At 32.1% G+C, this 22811-nt stretch overlaps 1 protein-coding gene across 1 annotated transcript in view; it reads right to left on the reverse strand.

Moving 5' to 3' along the window:
• Window positions 1-22811, reverse strand: part of MAP4K5 (mitogen-activated protein kinase kinase kinase kinase 5) — a 142550-nt gene that overhangs the window by 41458 nt on the left and 78281 nt on the right. The window contains exons 11-20 of the mRNA XM_074213443.1: window positions 21502-21564; window positions 15144-15225; window positions 14412-14528; window positions 12580-12658; window positions 10565-10623; window positions 9437-9504; window positions 4831-4873; window positions 1562-1703; window positions 972-1069; window positions 759-800 (exon numbers count right to left, since the gene is read on the reverse strand). Coding sequence (XP_074069544.1) covers window positions 759-800; window positions 972-1069; window positions 1562-1703; window positions 4831-4873; window positions 9437-9504; window positions 10565-10623; window positions 12580-12658; window positions 14412-14528; window positions 15144-15225; window positions 21502-21564 — 793 coding nt within the window. The remainder of the gene's footprint in view (window positions 1-758; window positions 801-971; window positions 1070-1561; window positions 1704-4830; window positions 4874-9436; window positions 9505-10564; window positions 10624-12579; window positions 12659-14411; window positions 14529-15143; window positions 15226-21501; window positions 21565-22811) is intronic.

Consider the following 22811-nt stretch of genomic DNA (forward strand, 5'->3'; position numbering starts at 1 on the left):
CCTGACAATTTGTAAAAGTTCTGTAAAGTACAGATGGCATCATTCCAAGAGCAAACTCTTTGTGGACTGTAAAGTGAGACCTATGGCCAAATTCCTATTTGCAAGGTAAATAACACCTCATTCTTTCTAATGGCTAGAGATGAGATGTATTTATGATCAAGTACACAAGAATTTCTTCCTTACCATACACAATGATGTCCACAGGCATAATGGTGGTTAGGTTGCCAGACTAAGATTATCTAAGTCAAAATGAAGTGGAATACTACTAATATTACTTTAAAATTTTCTATTAAAAAATGTAAGCTCCAAAATAATAATTAAAAATAAAATTTTTGGAAAATGAGATTTGACTTATGGATTACAATCAATACATTAATATAGTACTTTAGAATTTGCAAAGGATCTTATGAATAGCATATGATTTGACCCTCACAACAAATCAAGATAGGTGTATTTTATTATCACCATTTTACAGATAAGGAAACTGAGGTAAACAGAGGTTAAAGTGACTTGCCGAGAGTCACACAGTTAGTCAAAGTCTGAGGCAGGACTTGAAACTCAGGTCTTCCTAACTCCAAGTGCTGAACTCCATTCACCATGACATATACTATACATCCATCTAACACTTATAGGTAAGTGTTTCATTATCCTACTTTAAATTTATATCACACCTTTCTTCCAATTAGGTTACTCAATTAAATGAAGACATACTACTACTAAACAAACCCATGACAATTTAATATTAAAGTATTTCTTACCAATACTTTTGGAGTTGGTGGAAGGCCATTGATGGCTGGTTTCTGTGGGGAAAAATGTTTTAAATATTTTAATATTGCATAAGACATAAAAAAATCTTATATTCTTATATATTAGTTGTTGAGTAGATAGATATGCCTCATTATAAACATTAAATATTCCATTTACATTAAAATGTTATTTGTTCCAGATAATCAAGGGCATGGAATACCTACAGGGAAGTCTCGCTTGTCCTTTTTTCGGGGCAACTGTGGTGCTGGTCCTAATCCTCCTGCATTTTCACTGATCAGTTTCAAAACACCATCACCATTTCCTAAAAAGAATCAGGGTAAAGGAAAATTACGGCATAAACAAGTATACATATTTAATATACATATCTTTCTTGTTCTACAATATTATGTGACTGGGTGAATCTTGGTTTGATTTATTAGATAAGGAAACTTCTAACATGTGCCAAGATAGCTGTATTATCATTTTTTTTTAGGTTTTTGCAAGGCAAATGGGGTTAAGTGGCTTGCCCAAGGCCACACAGCTAGGTAATTATGAAGTGTCTGAGGCTGGATTTGAACTCAGGTACTCCTCACTCCAGAGTCAGCGCTCTATCCACTGAGCCACCTAGCCACCCCCATGCATTATCATTTTAATAGCAGGCTTAATATATGAAGATATTTTGAACACTAAATAGTTCCAAAACAACTAATCCTAAATGAAAAAAAGAAGCTATTTTTTTCAACATTTCTAGTTATTTATTCATGGCCCAGTAAGGCTCTGAAAAATTCAGGTCAGCAGACCTTGTTAGTCATACCAAGAGAAGAAGTCTCAATCCCTGGACTACTTTGTCTTCTGTGAATTTGCGGTGCTTTGTTCTCTGAACTGGGACAATATTTTATAGTGGATGACTTTTCTTCATCTGGAAAACTGTCTTCAGAATAATAATTTATCTTTGGCTAAAAAACGAGAAAATAAATGCTACTTAAACATACTTAGATTAAAAGGGTATTGTTCTATACATTCTTTATTCGCTCACTTCGTGATTTCATTAGTTCTTGGGGGCTTTACATATCAACTCTAAGGAGAAGACTCTCAGATCTATACATATACATCACAAGGCTCTCATCCTGTATCACCAACTATTTTTAGGACCTTTCAAACAAGGTATCCTAGAGAGGTTTTAAGTTTACTATATACAAAATGTAACTTATCATCTTTCCCCCTAAACTCTTGTCTTCTAAAATACTCTATTTTGGTCAAAGAATTTTGTATCAGGCCTTTCTAGTCTTCTGAAATAATGTTTTTATCCTTCTTTCTTGAAAAAGATCATGACGGCATTATCTTTATTCTCCCTGCCCCTAGAGAAATAGTCATTTGAAAAATCTTACCATTTCCTATCTTTGTGGTATCTTTCATGTATTACCTCTTTTCTCCAATCAGAGAATGACCAATAGTTCAAGATCTTAAAACTTCTGATTTAGTTTACTGCAATAGACTCCTAACTAGTCTTCTGGGTTCTTACCACTCTTGTCCAGCTACATAAAGCTGTTTAAATAATTTTCTTTATGATTTATTTTAAGGCAATGGAGTTAAGTGACTTGCCCACGGTTATACAGCTAGGTAATCATTAAGTGTCAGAGCCCAATTTAAACTCAGGTCCTTCTGACTCCAGGGCTGGGGTTCTATCCACTGCACCACCTAGCTGCCCCCTAGTAATTTTCTTTATACACATTTTTTTCCTTTGACTAGTATCTATTTTTCCCAATTACATGTTAAAACAATTTTTAAAAAAATTTTTAAATTGAGTTTCAGATTCTTTCCCTTCTATCCATGAAAGGACAAACAATTTAACACATTATACATGTGCAACCATGTAAAACATATTTGCATTTTAGTTATATAGTGAAAGAAAAGTCCTAAAAAGTTCTTAAGAAAATAAAGTGAAAACTCGTATGCTTTAATCTGCATTCTGACTAGCTATCCCCAAAGCCACATCACACATTTTTATCTTTGCCCCAGAGTCCTACTTTTTCTGTAAGACACTGCTCAAGGACCATCTTCTGCATAAAGCCTTTCCTGACCCTTCCAATTGCTAGTACCCATACTACTATATTTTACTACAATATACTATAATACATGTGTACTGATCCACTTTGTATTTATGCCATATAAGTTTTATGGCTCCTCCATTAGAATGTAAGCTGTTTGCAAGAAGAGACTGATTATACTCTGTCTCTCTCTTGACCAGCACAGAGTCCAGAACACAGAAGATATTTAATGAATGCTTGTTTATTGTTTGATAAAAGGAAAACAATCAACTACTTGTCCCTGAAGTACTCTAGGGGTAAAAGTCATTAAAGTTTTTCTAATGACAGGAGCACTCTAAGCAATCAATCAACAAACATTTGTAAAATGTGACCTATGTCAGGCATTGTGCTAGGTACCAGAAAGAAAAGGACAGGAGCAAAAACAAGGAACTTCCCTCTAACCAGGGAAGCTAAGATGAGAAGGGAATACATTACAGGGAGGACACTATCCAGTACAAAGATATGGCACTGAAAAATGGAGGAAAAAGACATTAGAATCTCGCCATGGTTAGATTTTAGTGTCTGTGGAGGAGGAATAAAGATGGGGAAATTGTAAGAGCTTTATATTTCATCCTGAAGGAAACACAGAAATGCAGATTTTTACTCACTAGAGGAGTAACTTGGTCAGTACTGCATTCTAAAAAACTCAATTAAGGGGCAGCTAGGTGGCGCAGTGGATAGAGCACCGGCCCTGGTGTCAGGAGTCCCTGGGTTCAAATCCGGCCTCAGACACTTAATAATTACCTAGCTGTGTGGCCTTGGACAAGCCACTTAACCCCGTTTGCCTTGCAAAAAGCCTAAAAAAAATTATATAAAAAAATCAATTTGGCTATTGAGTAAAAAAAAGAATCAGCATGTGAACCTAGGTGTCTGGAAGGATGGTGGTTTCCTTCCCAGGAATAAGAAATTTCAAAAGATGGGAGGATTTAGGGAGATTAAGACTGGATATATAATTCTGTGAGTAATATTAATAGAAATGATTATGGGCACTTATAATATTATCAAAAGTAAAAGAATGATTACCTCAACTTTAAAATGAGGTTGAATTAAAAGATTTGTGAGGGCTCTTCCTATTTTTTTTAGTTTTTTTTTTTTTTTGCAAGGCAATGGGGTTAAGTGGCTTGCCCAAGGCCACACAGCTAGGTAATTATTAAGTGTCTGAGGCCAGATTTGAACCCAGGGACTCCTGACTCCAGGGCCGGTGCTCTATCCACTGCACCACCTAGCCACCCTGGGCTCTTCCTATTCTTAACCTTTGAATTTATGAGTTTATAAAAAGATATGTCAAGTGATCCACGGGACTTGGTGATGTTAGAGTAGAGAAGGGAGGGGAAGGTAAAAGCAAAAGTTATAAAAGGTTTTGAATTAGGAGTCAACAAGAATGGCAGTACCACTGATAAAATTGTGAAGTTTAGAGGAATGATTTGAGAAGAAAAGACAATAAGCTCAGTGTTGGAAATTGTCGACATCAGATACCACGCAGAAAACCAGGTGAATGTTCAATAAAAATGTAAAGTTACAGGGCTAGATTTTACACCCTAAATCCTAAGTTCAAAAGTAGTTGTGTCTTAAAAGTCATACTGTGGTGAGGGATATATATCCCAATCCCTTTCCCAATAAAAATTAAGACCAAATTTTCCTTTAAAGGTACTGAAAAGATAGTCTAAGTCTCCCTACTGCATCAAAGTTAGAAGTGCCATAATCACTCTTGTCAGCCCACTGATGAGCCCACTGATGAAAAGTACAGCTCTAATATATTCCATTTCTTACAAGCACTGTTTCACTCTTCCTTAGTGACACTAGTGACTCATTCAATTATACCAAGGTTTTTCTCAGTCCCATGGAATTCACAGAAAATACAAACTAGATAGCTAGCATTGCTTTTTAAAAAAAAATTGGGAGAAAGTTTGCATTTGAAGTTCAATTTTCTGATATTTAAACAAAATTCAATTATTTACAAAATATTTTTAAATTTCACAATAATTCTACAACTTACCTTGGGAGGTAGTGGTGGTGGTATTGCATGTTTTAAAGTTGACCTAAAACAAGGAGAATAGTATAATTTAGAGAACATAAATTCAGTAAATATAAAATTTTTAAATCAGGAAACCATTAGATCTAGTAACAAATTTTGAATGAGTATAAAGAAATCTGATTCTCTTTGGAAGATCTACAGGACAAAAAGTACAGCCTACATATAACAATGAACAAATCTTTTGAGAAATTACTATAGTCAAAATAGTTTAAAATATATATTCATTAAATATTTTAAAAATAAGACTTAAAAAGAAAACTCTCATCATAGTAGTATGAATTTTTATCATTTATACAATATTTTATAGTTTACAAAACAATTTTCTTAACAAACATTTGAAGTATAGAAAATTATTCCTATGTTACAAGTAGTGAAACTGAAGGATTAAGAGATAAGAATTCTACCGGTGGTCACACAACTACTAAATATCAGGATTAAATCACCACTGGGGTTTTATTTTACATTTTTTTTAAAAGCCAGTTTACTATTTCCCTTTTAATTTTAATGACACTAATTTTTTTTTTGATGCAAAATCTTTAAAGTCCTTCATAACTTGATCCCTTCCCACCTTTCCAGTCTTCTCACCTCATAATCCCTCTCCCTCCCTATCCTTTTATGACTTAGGAACACAGTTCCTTAAGCAAGACAATCCAACTTGTGACTGTGCATTTTCACAGGCAATTCCCCATTCCTAGAATTCTTTCTCTTCTGATTTCCATCTCTTGTCTTTCTTCAAGTCCCAGATGAAATCTCACATCCTACCAAAAATGTTTCCCTATCCCATTTTAATGCTGGTTTATTTTACAGTTGGTTGAATACTGTCCCTCATGTTAGAATGTGAGCTGAGATGAGGGACTCTTTTGTGCCACTCCATTTATCTCCAGGACTTTACTCTGTACCTAGGCTTACCATTATATTGATTTTATTTGTAAATCTAGGTCATAAATACACCTGGAGTTTATTGTGGTATAATGAAAATGCTGGTCTGAACTTGTTCTCTTTCATTCTTCCTGGGATCTTTTTGTCAATGAGCACTTGGGGCCTCTGAGTTTATACAATACTCTGCTATTATTATAATACTCATTTGCTTCTGCAGCTTGTTTATCCAATTATGTTCCACTAATTGATTTTTTTCTATTACTCTTAAACTTTTGTTCTTCCAGATAAATCCTTTGGTTAGTCTGATAAATAAACTGATTTAAGGGAATATTTTCATTTTTATTATACTGGCATAGTTTAACCATGAAATATTATCTTTTCATTTATTTAAACAAATCTTTAATTCTAAAAGAAAGCTACCAGCAGCTACCTAGCAAAGGGTATGGAGTCAAGACTGAATTCAAATTGAGTTACAAATACTGAATCCTGGGCACTTAAATTTAATGTACATTAATTTCCTCAAAGATAAAATGGATATAATATTTGTAAAGCACCTGGCACATAAAAGGCACTTAATTCTTGATCCCTCCCCTTTCCCCATTTCTAAATAATTTTTTTTGCTTATTCATACGTGCCTCATAGAATATTTTTACATTCTATAGTTAGATGGTCTAATGAATATAGAAATGAAGGCCTGAATTCCTATCTAGCCTCAGGCACATTGTGTGACTCTGTGAAAATCACTTAACTGCTGTCTGCCTTAGGTTTCTCATCAATAAAAGGGGGATTAAAAACAGTACTTGCACCTAAGGATTGCTATGACAATAAGGTAATATATAAAAAAACACATTGTAAATCTTAAAAGTACTAAATGGATGCTAGCTATTAATAAAGTAATTCTTGTTGAATTTTGTTGATAATATAAAGTAAGAATGATTATTTTGTGGGTTTATTTTATATCCTGAAACTTTGCTGTCTCATTTCTTTTTTATTTGTTTTCTGTTTTAGGTTTTTTGAAGGCAAACAGGGTTAAGTGGCTTGCTCAAGGCCACACAGCTAGGTAATTAAGTGTCTGAGACCACATTTGAACCCAAGTACTCCTGACTCCATGGCTGGTGCTTTATCTACTACACCACCTAGCAGCCCCTGCTGGCTCTTATTTCAATAAATTTTAGTTGACCCATAAGGTTCGGAAAATAGACCAGTAGATCATTTACAAAAAGCAATCATTTTGGGTTTTTTTTCCCTGTACTTATTCCTTCAATTTCTTTTTCTCCTCTTATTGCTATAGCTAATATTTTTGTACTATATCAAATAACAGTAGAATGAAAAGATAGCCCTGATTTCTTTTGGAATGGCATCAAGTTTATCTCCATTTCATATATTACTAATTCTTGATTCAAAATTAAAAGACTTGCCATACTTTTAAAAAGTACACTTAATGTGTTTTTTAAGACTCTTTTTAACTGAAATGGGTATTGCACAGAGAACTCCCATATGGGGACTCGGAGCTTTAGACATAACTGAAATGATTCAACAACAAATGCTCTTTAGGAATCTGCTGACATGATGTGGTTCTGATTGATTTTTTTTATTAACATAGTCTATTATGATTGATTATCTTAATACTGAGCCAACCTTGCAAAGCTATTATATATTCTAACTGGTCATACGATGCATAATCTATTTTATTATGTTGCTGAAGATTTTTTACTATTATTTAATATTTTGCAAATGATAGTTCAGAAACTGATCATACCTCCTGTTTTGTCTCTTCATGTTTAGGTATCGAGACATTTATATCACAGAAGTAACTTGGAAAGATACCTTTTTTGGTTCTTTGTGATACTGGAATTGTTCTTTGAAGGATGGATACAATCTACTTGTAAATCCATCTAATCCTGACTCCCCTCTCTGGGATGCTACTTTACAGCTTGCTTTGTTTTTCTGAGAATGAGCTACTCAGCTTTCTGTTTCTTGCTCTGTTGATCCTGGTATTTCATATTTTTGTAATATACATCCATTTCATTTATGCTGACAATTGAGTATAAAATTTGGATACAACAGTTTCTTATAATTTCCCTTTTTTCTTTTGTGATTTCTGAAAATGGCAATTTTATCTTCTTTTTGAATCAAAAACAATTTAATGGTTTCTCTTTTATTAGTTAAAAAAAAAGCTTCTAATTTGAATTTCTAAGTGGATATTTAGTTTAATCTTTTAAAATTTACCGGTTTTCTTGATTTTTTTAAAAGTTTGTGTGCCTAACACATTATGTTATTTTGAAAAACAAACAGAAAGAGGACATTTTGCTTAAATTCCAAAAATTTTTGCAGTTTTATCACTCCTTTCATTTTTTTTTGATGAAAGGATACTTCCAAGATTTAACCTACCAACTGTTTAGGATTTAAAAGGATCGTTAATGAATTTATTCCCACATTCATATGTGAAGTTTTTTAATGTCCTTACATATGGTCAAATTCTGCAAAGTTGTTACACACAGATCAGAAATCATATATTCCATTTGCTCCAATCATTTAGTAAACTGATATTATTATATTGTAACTTTTCTAAAATTCTACTCAGATCCTTATCTTTTTTTTGTTTAACTTTTGTTTATTAGTGTCTATATCTGAAAGGAGTTTACTGAAGTCTTCAAACTTATAGGCTTACTATTTTGGTCAATCCAAACCTTTTCTTTATGAATTTAGATACATGTATCAAAATACTGAAATTAAATATCTATGGTGTTTTAAACCTATATGGTAAATCCTTTAATGTTCTCTATTTTTACTTTTTTTCAGTCCATGATTATATAATCCCTGCTTTTTTGAGTTTACCTTAGATATGATAGATTTCTTTCTAATCTTTTATTTGAACTTTTTGAATCATTTGGCTTCATGAGTTTCTTTTGCTTATAACTTTTCTTGACTTTGGACCGCCAAAGGGAAGGTTCAACATTTATTATTTGTATTTTTTACAATCTGTTCTATTACATTGTCTCTTTTTACCTCCTATTGTCCAGTTCTGTTGACTGGTTCTCATAGTTTCTTCTTTTCCATTTCTATTCATAATACATCCTTCAGATTTGAAATTTGTTTTACTTACATTTATCTCCTCAAATTTACCTTCCTTTTTAACTGTGACATTATCCTTACTTCCTTGTTCCCATCTGATGCTGAATTTTATTAATTTCTACACCAATTTGTATGTGTGTGTGTCTTCAGGCTTCATTTTCCTGGGTCTATTTATCACTAGGATGGTTCAAATCCTCTTACTAGTTTTTTTTATTCTTTTGCATATTCCTTTTTTGTTCATTTTTATCATTAAAATATAACAAAACTATTTTATGACTTTTGAAGACATTTAATCTAGTTTTCCTCTATTTTCTTATCTATAAAATGAAGTGAAGAAGGAAATGACAAACCACTCCATTATCTTTGCCAAGAACATCCTAATGAAGAGTTGGATGTGGCAAAAAAAAAAAGACTGAACAACATAGAACTATGATAAGAAAATATAAACTTATACTAGTATTCAATCTTAAATATTATTCAGTCACATCTATATGTTAACAACTTTCTCATTTGAAAATATATAGGAAAATAACACTTAAGAAGGTTTGTAAAAGATTTTTTTGCTCAAGTGCTCACTTAAGTAGAAAAACATCTATCATTATTAAGTCATTACCTGCTGGTATTTGCGTTATCTACAAAAGGATTCCATTGTAATGAAAAGTTTGTGTCACCTGATACTATCTAAGGAAATAAGAAAATATAATTTAATGTCATACAATGAATACTATATAAAATACTTCATGATTCTGGAAAAACATATTTCCACTCATTCAATCAGTCTATCAATATGCACTTACTGGATGTCTATTTAATGACAGGTAGGTAAAAGAGATTTAAATTAAAAAATAAAATAACCTTTAATTGATTCCTACTAAGGAAACAAGAAAAAAGTACATATAATTTTATACAAAATAAATATAAGAAGAATAAATAAAATAAATACCTAGTTGAATACAATGTAGATAGAGAATAGTGGGCATCAGCAATTGGGAGTTAAGGGAAGATTTTATATGGAAGCTGTTATTTGAACTGTATACTGAAAGAAGAGATATTTTAGGAGGAAGAGGGAACATATTCAAGACATGGGGAACTGCCAGTGAAAATGTACAGAGATGAGACTTGTGTTTTATATTAGAATAGAGAGAGTTAGTTGAAATGCAGAAAGTAGTAAGGGAAGAGAAGTTAATGAGAAATGAGAATAGAAAAAGAGATTTATCTTAAGCCCAGAACTATGAGATATTTTGTAAAAATAATATTAATAAATAAAACAATTAAATAAAAATAATATTAATAACAATTATGTATCTATCTCAAAGACAACAGTTAAATCTTTTCCTTTCAAATTGGGAACATTTTTAACTTCATAAAAAAGGGCAAAAATGAAAAATAAAGAATACATTAAAAACTGGAAGTCATCAAAATAAAATAAATAATTGTATAGAAACCAGGAAAGAAAATGAATCCTAATATGCAGAAGATAAGAATCAATTACTCAAAAAGAGCTCTGTTACACAAGCCTAAGAAGTTAAGTAAATATTTTCGTTTGGAAAGAGGACAAATCACTTTTTAAAAAACTGCTATTAAAATTCATTTTTCCTTCAAGAACTCATGCACAATACTTCACAACTATGCCAAATTAAAATTTTGAATCTTACAATTTTCTATGTGTGGAATCAAATAGTTGACATGAAACGGTAACAGTTAAAATGTTTAAAAATGAAAATAAAATTAAAATTCTTACCATTTCATCACGTGCTTCTGTTTCTTTTCTTAAAGGAGGTTCAAACTGCAGTTTGTCAACTGCAAAATGAACATTTAACAGATAGTTATATTTTTAAACTTATCAAATTTTGATAAAATGAGTTATTACCCAATGTGGAAAAAATAAAAATGACAAAACAATTTAGGTTGTCTGGGAAAGAGGCAAGATACAACATACATTTTAAAGAAAATTCAGATCAATACAATAATACTTTTTTAAACTAATTTTTTTTCTGCTATTCTACACTGGACAAGAAAAACTTTCATAAAGAAAGAAGAGAAAAAAGAAAAAAGTGAATTGAATTATATCCAACTTAAAACTTAGCTTAAACAAAATTTAGCACACAATTGCCAAAGATGTTAATTGTCAATGTTGGTCTATGAATTTTCTTTAAATCTTTTCTTTGATATTCTTTTCTTTCTTCTTTTTTAAGGATAGTTTGAGATATTAGAAACTAGTTTTAAAATCAGATGAGATAATGCTTTATCTATTCGTCCCATCCTTAAAATCCTCCTAGTTTTATTTCTCTATTATATGTTTTTGCTTTCAATTCTCTTAATTTCCATGTTTCTATTTTTTAAAATTTAGTTAGGGTCTTGATTTGTTGCTGTTTAGATTTTTTTAAAGGCTGTATGTCCAATTCATTGATCTCTGCTGATGAAAAGATTTCACAATATCAATTTTCCTCCAAGGGCTGCTTTCAATGCAATTAGTAGTCAAAGTGTTTAGACTGTTGACTTGGGAATCAGGAGATAAAATTCTGCTCCCACACTTAATAGATGTATGACCCTAGATAAGTCACTTGACCTTTCTTAGTCTCACTTTTCTGGATTGTAAAAGGGAAATAATAACAGCACTTACTCTGATATGGGTTGCTATGAGGTTGTTGGATTGTTGTTGTGTTAGTGTTGCCAATCTTTAGAACATTATGTAACTACTTGCTAAAATCATTATTGTTCTCCAAATCAAATTATCTTTTTCTTTGATAAAACTATCTAATCATTCTAGGATTTGTTCTTTTGCCTACTAATTCTTTAGAAACAAATTATTTAGTTTCTAATTCATTTGAAACTTTTCTTCAAAGGTCCCTTATTGATTATAATTTTTATTGTAGTGATAAAATGTATTATTTCTTATTTTTTTCCATTTATGAAATTTTTATGCTCCAGCAAATGACCAATTTTTGCAGAGATAGAATATAGAATATATGGCTGAAAGTTAATTATATTCTTTTCCCACTTCCATTGAGAAATAACTATAATTTTATTTTATCTGACTGCTCTGAAGTTCTATTAAGGCTCTTAACTTCCTATTAACTTTTCTTTTGTCTTTGTCTAAGTGGGATATACTGAGTTTTGCTTCTAAATTGTTTAACTCTTCCTTTAAATATTTTTATGTTCTGCCAATCAACTTATATTACATACAAACTCAAATAAAGATTTTCTATGTTAAGAAGGTTTTGATCACCTCTACCCATCAACTATACTAAGAAGCTTTTGTCTGTGTGTGTGTGTGTGTGTGTGTGTGTGTGTGTGTGTGTGTAGTAAAACCAGAATCTGGTCTTATGTTAATAAACTAAATCTCTACATGATAAGCTTACTTTCATTTGGTAGTTAAATAGAAAAAACAAAAAATGAGTGTGACAGTGATTATACTTATATTCTGGCCTTTTAAAAAACTACTATAATATTTTTCTAAAAATCACAATAAAGATATTTAACCTATAAGCTATAAATTATGTTTGACAACATCAATAATTTAGAGCTAAATTTTTAGAAATAATACTTTTTTACTAACAAAATTCTTTGCTTTAACAAATAAAACTGTCCAACTGAAATGAGATAATTAAGACAGCAAAGACAAGTCAAGTTTTGGTATTATTTTGTTAGAAAATGATTTGGAAAAATCACCAATTATACATTCATTATTATTGAAGAAATACAAGAACTTTTAACTACAACATCAATAAATTAAAATACCTCACAATTACATACAGTTTATCTCTGATGCTGTTCGTTCAGCTCTCACATTCCTGTTTGTAGACCGAATAGTATGACGGACAACTGCATGGGGCTGTAAATGTAACATCACAAAATAATCAAATTTCAACAACTCTTTTATAATATAATTCCTCCAAAAACCTACTTAAAGAAAAACTTATAAAAGTCAAAGAAAAGATAAAGAAAAATTCAGAGAAAAAATATAAAGGATTCGTGGCTAGGGAATAATTTTGACAATTGTGTTATTAATCAAAGGCTCCCTAAGAAGTAAGAAACTTACAATTCTATTTTTAACATTTATCATTTGCTCAGGGTGGCTAGGTGGCACAATGAATATCAGAGCACTGGTCCCTGGAGTCAAGAGGACCTGAATCCAAATCTGGCCTTATACACTTAAAATTTTCTAGCTGTGTGACCTTGGGAAGCCACTTAAACCCCATTGCCATAAATAAATAAAATTTTTAAAAAAGGAAAAAATTCTTGCTTATTAATCCAAACTCCACAAGTATGATTTAAGAAACATATAAAAATTCTTTCCTAATTCTATTCAGTGAGTAAACTTGGAGAAATTTAGCTTAAATGATTGGTAATTTTTGTTACTGAACTTTTGCTAATGATTACTTAAAATAAAACAACGACCATTAAACATTTGTTTTTAAAGAAAGTAAAATATAAAATGTATCCACTTTATAAATTATCAAGAGACAATTGTGTGTGTGTGTGTATATATATATATATATACACACACATTTATATATATAAAATTAATTTAAAAAATTAAATTACAGAAGGAAAGTGAATAGAAAAATGAAAAGATAATGGGTAGGAAAAGGAGAGAAAGTAAGAATTTAAAAAAGAAAAGAGATAAAGTGGAAATAGAAATATGAAAATTTTGTGGATTTTTGGAATACTACAAAATATTTGAATTCATGATGTGGGCTCACTCTCAGGTCTCCCCACCCCCGTCTCATACTGAAGCTGACAAATCTGGGTGAAAATAAGCTAAGGAGCAGGTATGCCTCATTCTGATCAAGACTTTAAAGGTAAAGTACTTAAAAAAAACTCAATTCTGTCTTACTGTAATATTTTCTATAGATGTTTAAGCACATTGTTAAGACTGAATAAAACTGCTTGAGAAAATAATGAGATTACAGTGGAAACAATTTACCTTGAAGACTCTAAATATAATATAAAATCATTTATGTTAAAAATATTTAGCAAACTAGAAAGATTCATTTCTGATTTTCTATTAACTTTTTTGAGATGTGTTCTCAGTGCATTTACCATGAGCAAAACTTTCATTCTCTTGTTGGTCAAAAGAACTATTTGCAAATATATATACATACCAAAGAAGGACAATTTCTTAAATAAGTAAAGGAAATATGTTATTAATTTCTCAACTGAACTATTGGCCAAGGATAAAAATTTGAGTTTTGGGAGAAATTAGTGGCCAGAATAACAAGCAGTATTTACAGATCAAATTGTTTCTAAAGAAAGGAAAAAGAAAAGGTTATAGTGTCAGAGATAAACAGAGTTTGCACACTTTAAGACCTATGCCTAATTCTAATTTCTTATTGACTTTATTGGGGATCCAGATTATATAACAATAACCTTGGGATAAAGAGCACATTAAATGAATAGATTAGGAATGACAAGATTTGCTATTAACAGTAAACACAGGCAGGGGGAAAGTGCTGATTTTATAGGCTAAAAATTTTTTGTGGGTCATATTTCTTTAACAGTAGTTTAAAGTATAAGACATAAGCTATTTATTACATATGATTACACATTTATTCTCCAAGATGAGAATACAAATGTTTCCTCACCTCAAAATCATCATCATCTCCTTCAATATAACGTGCATGGTTGTCTGGATTATTTACTTTGTCCAACAATTCAACTGCTAGAGCCCTTGAGAGACCAGGCTGTCCTACAAAACTATGCTGGATATAAGAAACAAAATATATTCTGAGATTAAAATTTTATATCCATGTATTATCTACAAAATTCATTATTTTTCTTTTCTCATTCAGGATATTGTACAGAAGCAAACAAATGAGCAGTTCAATTTTAAAAAGCTTTGAATTAAATGTCATTTGTACACAAATTATTTCTAGCAATGAGGTATATAGTTGAGGGACAATTTCTTTTGCAAAACTGACTAGCCAAAATATGAACTGAAGGTAAAAATTTGGCTGCTATTAACACTATATTTTAAGTATAGTAGATGATCTCACAAATATTATGATAAATTGGGTTGGGGGGCAAAAGATGGCTCAGTTCAGTCCATTTTCCACTACTGAAAAATTATCTAAGAGAATTTTTATTCATAGACATGAGACAAAATAGTTCAAGTATCAAAAAATTTTAAATAAAATTTTATCAAATATGTTTTTCTTTGATTGTCTGTAAATTAATATATAAGAAAAATATTTGGATACTCTAAAAGTAGCCATTACAAAAGAAAAACTGATTATTTCAATTCAAAGGAGAACTCAAATGATACCTCAAAATTATGTTTCAAAGTACAAGCAAATATCATATAATTAAACACTTACAGTTAGAAGTCTTTCAGCTGTTGGCCTCTTTTTTGGATTTTTGGTTAACGCTATTTTGACAAAATTATGGAATGTTGATGACCTTTAGATTAAAAAATATAGACATGCTTCATTAGTTTTGGTTTTTATAAAATTAATCACATTGTAAATGTAATTTATAGTCTAAAAAGTGGAGAACACTCGTATAAGGTTGCAATTTTACACTAAAATTCAACTTATTCAGTTGAAAACTTAATTTAAGCTTTTATCATTAAAAAACAATTAGATAATATAAGCAGAACTATGACTAAGAATCATATACCTTGAGATAAAATAGGGGAAAAAAAGGTGCACAATTAAGAATGCAAATTTTTGTATTTTGTAATAAAAGCAACATTTAGAGAACAGAAATTCATTTTCAAATTGGCTAGTCTGTGAAGGCATAGGTATTAAGATACTCCAAAGATAAAAAAGTCAGGTGTCCCTAGAGGCTACCTGTACTCTACTATACTCAAAGGGAAAAGAAGAAGCTAAGTAGACAAAGTGGAACCAAGAGTGATATTACTAATGGAAGGAGTTTCACCTCAAAAGTTCCTTGGATTAGAGAAGTGGCAGGAGTATGCTGTAATTAAAAGAACTCTGGCTTTGGCCAAGAGTTAATTCTACTGCTACTACTTATTAGCTATATGATCTTGGAAAGTCATAACCTCTCTGAACATATTTCCCTATATTTCTCCTAAGATTATTATATGATTTCTATCAGTACTGCCAGCTCTAAATTCTATGACTATAGACTCCTCTAAAGGTCTGGATGATAAAGGTAGCATTTACATTAACACCATAATATCTGTTAGGGGGTTAGGAGAATTAGAAGAAAGGAGCAACTGCTCACTTGAGTCAGGTAGTTAGTTTGGTCTATAAACACTCAAAATTCATCCAAAAAAAAAAAAAGGTACAGAACTCTGCCTCTTTCTATGACACCAATATGGTGCTGATACCCAAACCAGGAAGAGTTAAAAAAGAGAAAGAAAATTATAGACCTATCTTCCTGATGAATATAGATGCAAAAATCTTAAATAAAATCTTAGCAAAACAACTACAAGAAGTTATCACTAGGATAATACATTATGACCAAATAGGATTTATCCCAGGAATGCAGGGTTGGTTCAATATTGGGAGAACTATCAGTATAATTAATTATATCAATAGCAAACCTATCAGAAATCATATGATTATATCAATAGATGCTGAAAAGGCTTTTGACAAAATAAAGCACCCATTCCTACTAAAAACACTAGAGAGTATAGGAATAAATGGATCATTCCTTAGAATAAATAGTATCTATCTGAACAAGCATTATATGCAAGGGGGATAGTCTAGAGGCATTCCCAGTAAGATCAGGGGTGAAACAACAGGGATGCCCATTTATCACCACTACTATTCAATATTGTATTAGAAATGTTAGCTTTCACAATAAAAGAAATTGAATGAATTAGAATAGGGAAGGAAGAGACAAAACTCTCACTCTCTGAAGATGACATGATGGTCTACCTACAGAATCCCAAAAAAATCATCTAAAAAACTACTGGAAATAATTAGCAACTTTAGCAAAGTTTCAGTATATAAAATAAACCCTCATAAATCCTTGACATTTCTATATTATGACCAGCAAGATGTAGCAGAAAGAGCTAGAATGAGAAATTCCATTCAAAGTAACTTCAAAGTACCTGGGAGTCTACTGTCAAAGCAGACTCAGAAAGTTTTTGAAAATAATTACAAAATACTTCTCACACAAATAAAATCAGACTTAAATAATTGGGCAAATACCAACTGCTCATGGATAGGCCGAGCTAATATAATAAAAGAGAATTCTACCAAAATTAAACTACTTGTTTAGTGCCCTACAAATCAAAATTCCAAAAAATACTTTAATGAGTTAGAAAAAAATTGTATGTAAATTCATATGGAGAAATAAAAAGTTAAGAACCTCCAGAGATTTAATGAAAAAAAGTTGAAAAGAAGGTGGCTTAGCCCTACCAGATCTAAAATTATGTTATAAAGCATCAGTCATCAAAACTGTCTGATATTGGCTAAGAAATAGAATGTTGGATCAGTGGAATAGACTAGGTGCAATAATAGGAAATTATTATAGTAATCTGCTGTTTGATAAACCCCAAAAGTCCAGCTATTGGGGTAAAAACTCTCTCTTTGATAAAAACTGTTGGGAAAATTGGAAGTTAGTATGGAAGAAACTTAGATTAGACCAACACCTCACTCCCTTTATACCAAGAAAAGATCAAAATGGATACAGGATCTAGACATAAAAAACAATACTAGAAGATAAATAGTTTACCTGTCAGATCTATGGAAAGGGAAACAGTTTATGACCAAGGAAGAGATGGAGAGTATCATTAAAAACAAACTAGATAATTTTGATTACATTAAATTAAAAAGCTTTTGCACAGACAAAATCATTGTAACCAAGATCAAAAGAAATGTAGTAAACTGGGAAACAATTTTTACAACTAGTGTTGTCAGAAATATACAGAGAACTCAGTCAAATTTAAAAGAAAAAAAAGACAAGCCATTCCCCAATTCACAAATGGTGAAAGATATCAATATGGAAAGACAATTTACAGATGAAATCAAGGCAATCCATAGTCATGAAAAATTGCTCTAAATCATTAATTATTAAAGACATGCAAATTGGGGAATCTCTGAGGTGCCACCTCACACCTCTCAGACTGGCCAATATGACCAGAAAGGACATCGATCAATGTGTGTGTGTGTGTGGGGGGGGGGGGGGGGGGATGTGGGAAATCTGGAACACTGGTACGTTGTTAGTGGAGCTGTGAACTCATCCAACCTTTCTGGAGAGAAATTTGGAATTATGTTCAAAAGGCAACAAATGTGCATACCCTTTGATACAGCAATACCACTACTGGGTCTATACCCTGAAGAGATGGAATGGGAATTCAGGGAAGCCTGGAAGGATTTTCATGGACTGATGCTGAGTGAGATAAGCAGAACCAGAAGAACACTGCACACCCTAACGGCAACAAGGGAGTGATGATCAATCTTAATGGACTTGCTCATACCAACAGGGCAACAATCAGGCATAATTTTGGGATATCTGCGATGGAGAATGCCATCTGTATCCAGAGAAAGAATTGTGGAATTTGGACAAAGACCAAAGACTATCTATGTACCATTAATTTAATTTTTAAAAAATTGTCTTATTAGTAATTCTACTACATCTTATACTATATATTTCTTCCTTAAGGATATATAATTTCTCTCTCATCACATTCAACTTAGATCGATGCATACTATGGGAATGATGTAATGACTAACAAACTGCCTTCAGGTGGGGGGAGCAAGATTGGGGCAAAAACTGTCAAACTGAAAATAAATAAAATCTTTCTAAAATAAAAAAAAAATGGTACCCAAATACCAAAGTCTGACTTTTGAATGTCAACTGACTTGAGTTCCTTAAAATGGGGGCACTGAAGGCACAAAGATAAATAGTGGCTATAGAAGATTCTTGAGAAAGTAGTGTTTACTGTACACCCTAACAGCAACATGGGAGTGATGTTCAACCTTGACGGACTTGCTCATTCCATCAGTGCAACAATTGGGAACAATTTTGAGCTGTCTGCAATGGAGAATACCATCCGTATCCAGATAAGGAGCTGTGGAGTTTGAACAAAGTACAAGGACTATTCCCTTTAAACTGGAAAAAAAACCCAGATATCTTATTGTCTGATCTTGTTACCTCTGAGAATTCTGTTCTCTTTAAGGATATGATTTCTTTCTCATCACACCCAATTTGGATCAAGGTACAACATGGAAACAAAGTAAAGACTGTGGGGTGGGGTTGGGAGGAGGGAAGCAAGATTGGGGGAAAATTGTAAAACTCAAATAATATCTTTAATAAAAATTTTTTAAAAAGTAGTGTTTATGGGGAAGGAATGAGAAGGTGTAACTGTTTTGAGTAAAAAATTATGCATAGATAAATCCACTTTTGAAAGTGAAAACAAAATTTCAATTAAAGTCAACAAAACTGAGACTAATAAAGTAAATCTGTTCCAATTGACCGTTAATGTAAGGTAGTGATTATTTAGAGGAGTGAACATAAATGAGGTCAAATTTGAATTGGCAGATTTTTATTTAATCTTTATGCTAGTGTGATCTGTTCCTATCTGTTAGATGGCATAGGCTGCTTGCTTCAAGACTTCTATAATATTGGTTATATTGAAGTGGCATTACTACCACCACACTGCCACCCCCCCATCATCATTACCATCACCATCACCATTCAGGTTCCCTAAGCATTCAAAAGTTCTCCCTATTTTAAAACCAGTTTACTTATCAAATTTATTTTGAACTAAGAATATTTAATTCCCAAATTGAGACTTATGATTATATCATTCCTAACTTGTCCTGATAGTACATTAAATGGGTTAGTAATACTATTATTATTATCATCATTTTTTTTTTAGGTTTTTTTGCAAGGCAAATGGGGTTAAATGGCTTGCCCAAGGCCACACAGCTAGGTAATTATTAAATGTCTGAGACCGGATTTGAAACTAGGTACACTCCCGACTCCAGGGCTGGTGTTTTATCCACTAGGCCACGTAGCCGCCCCAACTACTATTATTATTAATATGTCATAGCTACAAACTTCAAGCATTTAGATTTCTGAAGGCTGCTCTGAGGTATAACTTAATTTGAACTAGATGTTAAACAACTCAATGGTAGACCATATTCACATTTAAACTCATCTATGAACCTAAAAATAAGATTATATTTCAGCACTTGAGATTCAAAAATCATTCACTGTCAAATGTTAAGATTAGACATTCTTTCCTCAAAATTTTTTTTTTATAAAATAAGCCTTTCAGTAATAAAAAAAAATAGTTCAGACTTGGCATGGTTTGCTGAAAGAGATGGACTTGGAGAATTTAGCACTGAGGTGAAATGTAAGATATCTGTTTAGTAATTCCACAAACTGCATCATGTTTTGATGTTTTAAGTATCAACTTCCTATGAGAATAACACAGAATAACTATAATTTTTTTTGTTGTTTGTTTTGCAAGACAATGGAGTTAAGTGAACTGTCCAAGGTCACACAGCAAGGCAATTATTAAGTGTCTGCAGCCGGATTTGAATTCAGATCCTCCTGACTCCAGGGCCAGTGCTCTATCTATTCTGCCATTTAACTGCCCCTGAGAATAACTATTAATATGCCTTTGTGAGTTTTGGCTGTATTAAGATTTCTTTTGTATAACAGAAATAGCTTTCCTATATTTCTAGGATATAATCTATAGGTGGAGTATACTACCCCCAAAACTATCTAATATTTGATTGCTTTGTACTCATTTATATTTATTTTCTTTATATTTATTCTGTATATACTAGCATACATATTTGTCTCCCTATAAGACACAGACTGGGAGGAGGTATCGTGTCATTCTTTACTAAACTGTCTAAATTCAGATCTGACCAAAAAACTCCACTGACTCACTATCACATCCAGGATCAAATATAAATTTTTTGTGTATTAAAGCCCTTCCTAACATTACCTATCTCTACATTCATACCTTTCCCCTCTTCTTACATACACAAGATAGTTTTGGAGGAAGGGCACTAAAAGCAGCCCAATCTCTTCAAAAAAACCTAAGACAAGAGGGCTAGAAATAATCCAATTACTATCCCCCCCCAAAAAAATCCAGAATGTTTCCCAATTAAAAAAAAAATTTTAACTGCCCTGAAAATAAAACAGAAGACCAGGCTTGTGAATCAGTGCACATGTCTATAAAAGTACTGGTTATTTTTAAGGCAAAGTCTTTCTATTCCTGGATGGATAGATGCCTATTTGCCTAGAAGTAGTCCATTTGCCCTGTTTTACTCTAGCTGATGGAGATCCAGTAACGGACTATTTTGTGAAATAGCCAACAGAACCTGACAAATCGTATGACATTTTGACTTTAAGTAGAAAAGTGTTCTCTACTCTCATTTAGCATTACAGACTGTACTGACTTTTTTTAAACAATTTTGTGTGAAATAGAATTTTCTTCTGTACCTTACTGTAAAGACAATATCACAATTTAGTTTAGTGGTTCATAAAAGAAAGACATCACATTTTCATAATTTATACTGAAAAACAAGCTGACTCAAAACAGTTTTGTAGTTATCTGAGGTGAACCAAATGAGAAATAATAATGTATTCATTGCTTCATACCTTCCCTGAGAGAGGATTCTTTCCACACTACCTTTCTAGGCCTCACTTTCCTCAGATATGAAACAAAGAAGTTAGGGGAATGTATCTAAGGACCCTCTAGCTCCCAAGAGTCTATGAATGTGCATTTTGACTTACCATTTTGTCTTTTCTTTTAACTTTGGAGGTTGAAAATTGCTTTTTGACATTAAGAATAAAGCCCTGAAATAAAAAGTACAATTAAGTAGCTTAATAAATGCATTCTCATTTTTGTTAAAATATTCAACATCTATAGTAAGAGTGCTGGAGTAAATTTACTCAAGGTACATTAGTTTTTGAGCAATACAAATAAATAATACAAATACCAATTTTTTTACAAACAAACTGAAGGCAGGATCAATCAAGAGAATTGGATGGCATTCTGGAAAGTAAAAAACTCCTCAAATGATTTCGACCTCTGCTAAGACTCATTTAAAAATATTACCACAGTTTCACTTTAGAGCTACAAGACAAGTCACTAAAGGATAGAATATCAAACAAAGGGTGATGGAAGTGAACTGGCTGCTGCAATTCAACAAAGAAGACAGAAAAGAAAAAGGAGTAAAAGCTACCATCAGAGAAATATATAACAAGAAGATAAACTAGTTCTGAGGCAAGGCCAGAGGTGATATTTAGAAAGTTGTGCCTCCAGGACTTAGGGAACATCCCAAATAGAAGAAGGTACAGATCCATCTGAATATTGGATTCATCAATGAAAATACACAAAGTTATGTTTGGACCAACCAGGTAGTTTCATGTGTCTGGGGTAATTCCTATTTTGAGGATTGCTGGCTTTGATGCTTCAAACTCAAGTTTTAGAGTTTTTAAAATATTAAAAGACAGTTTGTTCTGAGACAGGACCTAAACCCAAATATTCCTAATGTTGGCTGCTTTCTATCCATGGCTACTTCTCTCCAACTAAGTAAATAGTACAATTATAACAATATAAATGGAAGAACCCTACAACAACAACAACAACAAAAAAAAATCAAAAGAAAATGCTGCAAAATTCAAAAAGCAGCAAAAAACACAAGACTGACTTGAAAGAAGAGATATAAGATAATACTACCCCTTCAAGAGGTGGCAGGCCACAAGTGTTACACATATTTTGTTTACTCATTCTTCTGGGCTACCTGTCTTAAAACTTCAAATAAGTATTGAATTCTACTCACTCTTACAAGAGTGTCTAGTCTGACCTTCTGTTGCTTTCAAGATCAGTACTCAGGAAGCAAGTTTTCAATGCTTCCAAAGTGGTGTGATGTGGGGAGAACTTCGCAGCTTTACTGGTCTAAGCCCTGTGAGTTCCTGATGCAGGTTTGGCTAAGACATTGCTGCAATTAATTGCTGTTAACACTGGAGACTCCTGCAGACTTCACTTTGGACTTGGTCTCCTGTCCTTTAGTTTCCACTGCAGTTATCTATGCTGGGCT

The sequence above is a fragment of the Macrotis lagotis genome, chromosome 1 (genome assembly GCF_037893015.1).
Source record: "Macrotis lagotis isolate mMagLag1 chromosome 1, bilby.v1.9.chrom.fasta, whole genome shotgun sequence".
Taxonomy (NCBI): Eukaryota; Metazoa; Chordata; class Mammalia; order Peramelemorphia; family Peramelidae; genus Macrotis; species Macrotis lagotis.